Source organism: Bison bison, unplaced genomic scaffold, assembly GCF_000754665.1.
Source record: "Bison bison bison isolate TAMUID 2011002044 unplaced genomic scaffold, Bison_UMD1.0 scf7180017851153, whole genome shotgun sequence".
Lineage (NCBI taxonomy): Eukaryota > Metazoa > Chordata > Mammalia > Artiodactyla > Bovidae > Bison > Bison bison.
The window spans coordinates 8,003-11,056 of NW_011481726.1; the positions used below are offsets into that span (position 1 = coordinate 8,003).

Below are 3,054 nucleotides of genomic sequence, written 5' to 3' on the forward strand. Positions count from 1 at the left end.
TTACGCTGGTCGATGGCCTCGTTCACCGATGGGAAGTCGTTGAGGATGAGAAACTGCTTGAGGTCAGACACCAGCTTCATCAGGGACTCGCCGGCTCGGACCTGCGGCCGTGGGGATCGGGGGGCGTGGTGAGGGACTGCCTGCCTCCGTGCGCCTGATGCTGGGTAGGCAATGGCAGCGGTGGCCTCATCCTCGAAGTGGGGCCACGGCACTCACACAGGGTCATTGTCAGAAGTGAGGGACTAGAAGGTGAGCGAGGGGAGGGCAGGGTCCCTGGCAGCCACGGCAGGCACGTGAGTTGCTGCCAAGGCAGGTTCCTTCGGGCCTCTGGCTCCCACTCCTGCGGGTGTGATGGCCAATCGCACACTTTATTCAATCACGTATTCTGCTTCGGAAAACCTCAAACCCCAGACAAAACTGCCGTCCATTTAACCTGCCCTGTTCTTCCTTAGGGCCAGCGTACCTGCCAGTTGGCGGGGACTCATTTAGGACCCCATGCTATGGATTTCCATCATGGGTGTGGACCCATGGAAACGCTTGGTAGCTAGGCTTATTCTGTGGCATTGAAAGGGATCAAGACGCCTGTCCTGTTTCATCTAGCCGTTTGCTTCCTGCATTTACAGAACCTTCACTTACAAGGAACCTTAGTTTATAGAGAGCCTGCACTTATAGAGGACTTTCAGAGAGGAAAGGCTGACCTCTTTGTAACCCCTGCCCAGCACTCGACATCGTGACCGTACCCACTACCTGCCAGCCCCTCCCTCAGCTGCTGAGGAAAGCCCTCCTCTCAAAGGGAGTCTCCTGAGAAGTGGTTTGCCCCTCTGCCCCCCGGGAACCCAGTAGGGGCCAAAGGCTTCTGGAGCCCAGACTGTCCCCTCCACCTGGTGACTCACGATGTTGGCAGCTCTCACGTGCATCTCGTAGTTGTCCTGCTCGCCCTGAGTAGCCCTTGACACCTGCGTCTCGTCCTCAATCTGGGGGGCAAACGAGAAAGTCCAGCGTGGGCAGGTGCCCTGGCCCGCAGCGCCTGGCGGCGACAGCAGTGCACCCACACTCGCCACACCGTGGCCTACCGTGCCCTCTGCCCCAGGCGCCGCCCCCAGACATCGGGCTGTGTGTACCGGCACCCCCCGCCCCATTCTAAGGGGTAATGGGCACCCTCACAGGGCCAACAGATGCCTAAGTACGAGGGCTGCTGTGCCAGGTGCAAGGAGGGGTTGGCCCCATCTTTTTAGCTTGGGCAGTCAGTGACCTGCTAAATGGATGAATAAAAGGACAATGTACTTTTTTAAGTGACCATTTACTGAGCACTTTCTGGGTGCCAGGTACTGTGTTAAGCACTTGACCATCGTCTTAGGAAACTCACTGAAGCCTGGACCATTCTCCCTCGTGGGCAAACCTGAAGCCGGGACAGACCTGAGTGCACTCCAGGTGCCTCAGACAGTCAGTGGAGGGGCCGGGAGTCCTGCCTGCCTGTCCTGTGCAAGGTCCGGGCTACCAACTGTCCCAACCCACCCACCAGGCCACGATATGGGCAGGGCTCAGGGCACCCTGAGTGGTGGGGACCCAGATCTCCCAGGTCCTAATCCCAGCCCTGCTGGATATTCGCAGAATATCCTGACTTGGGGCAGGATGCTAAAGCTTCTGAGTCCCTGTTCCCTCCTCTGAAAAGGAACTGGAGAGCAATGACCTGCCCTACAACATTCTTGTGACCATTAAATGGGACGGCACACAAAGGGCCCTCACAGCTCAGCCTGACACTGAAAGTTAGTGAAAGTGAAGTCGCTCAGTCGAGTCCAACTCTTTGTGACCCCGTGGACCGTAGCCCACCAGGCTCCTCCATCCGTGGGATTCTCCAGGCAAGAATACTGGAGTAGGTTGCCATTTCCTTCTCCAGGGGATCTTCCTGAACCAGGGATCAAACCCAGGTCTCCCACAATGCAGGCAGACGCTTTAACCTCTAAGCCCCTAGGGAAGCCCAACCGACAGCACTAGCGGTCATCGTCACTATTAAGGCTCAAACAAGTTACAGGACTGGAACAGTCATGCAGAGTTCTGGCCCACTCCAGTCAGTGGGCTTGCCTGCCCGGAACCGGCCGCTGACCCTCTCTCTGACCACGTGAGGAGCTTTCCCCAGCTTTTCTCAGCGACCACATGTGCTCACAATAGTCCCCACAGTGACCGCTTTACGTGGATAAACTCATCCAGCCATACAAGGATGCCATGCTGCAGGGGACACTGAGGCACTGAGACGTCAAGACGTCATCCAACCCCTTGCTGCTAGTAAGTGATGCTGGATCCCGGCATTGTGACTAGAGCCCCCTACAAATGCCTCCCCAGGGCCTGTAATTAACCAGATGACTCACCTGCCTCCCTGTTTGCTGCGGTCACCGCCCCCCCATCCCCGGCCCTCCCAAACTTCTCCCCATGGGGACGAGGGCCCTGCCTATGGGCTCACTGCAGTATGTCCACCACCTGGCTGGGAGGTTGAAAGCGGACTCCCCGACTCAGCTCTGCTCACCACTGTATTGGTCTCCAAGGGAGCCGGAGACCGGTGGCCCCCACCCACCTTGGCGGTCTTGATGATCTCAGTGAAGTTGTCCATGATGGACTTGACATCGTCCTTAAGCCGCTTGTTGTAAGACTGCAGCAGCGTCTCCTTGCTCTGCGGCAGGGCTCTCTGCTGGGCCATGGCGGGGCCTCAGGCAGCGCAGGACGGGGAGCGGGACACCTGGAACCGAGTCTGGGTGTGAGCAGGCCAGCTCCGGCCTTTCTCCCCGCTGCAGGCGCCAGCCTGGGTAGGACCCTCGGGCAGGCTCTCCGGAGATGCCCTTTCTGCCAAACGCGCTATGGGCTCTCCTCTGGTCCGCGCCCCCTTGGCCGGACCCCGACGACTACCGGGCCGGCGCCGGCGCAGCCCTCTCGGAGGCCAGGCTCACGCACGTCCCCGCCGAGCCGCTCGGGTCCTATCCCGACTCTGCCGCCCCCGTCTCCACGCCGGGGCCCCTAGAGGGCGGCCCCAGGAGGCGTCGGGCTCCTCAGTCCCGGGACCGC

The 3,054-nt window shown here is 59.7% G+C and overlaps 1 protein-coding gene across 1 annotated transcript in view; it reads right to left on the bottom strand.

The window, feature by feature from the left end:
• Nucleotides 1–2,916, bottom strand: part of MED22 (mediator complex subunit 22) — a gene marked incomplete at its 3' end in the record, with an annotated part of 6,685 nt that extends 3,769 nt beyond the window's left edge. Inside the window, exons 1-3 of the mRNA XM_010850156.1 lie at nucleotides 2,570–2,916; nucleotides 894–974; nucleotides 5–101 (exon numbers count right to left, since the gene is read on the bottom strand). Of these exons, the coding sequence (XP_010848458.1) occupies nucleotides 5–101; nucleotides 894–974; nucleotides 2,570–2,692 (301 nt within the window). The remainder of the gene's footprint in view (nucleotides 1–4; nucleotides 102–893; nucleotides 975–2,569) is intronic.
• Between the last annotated feature and the right edge of the window lie 138 nt (nucleotides 2,917–3,054).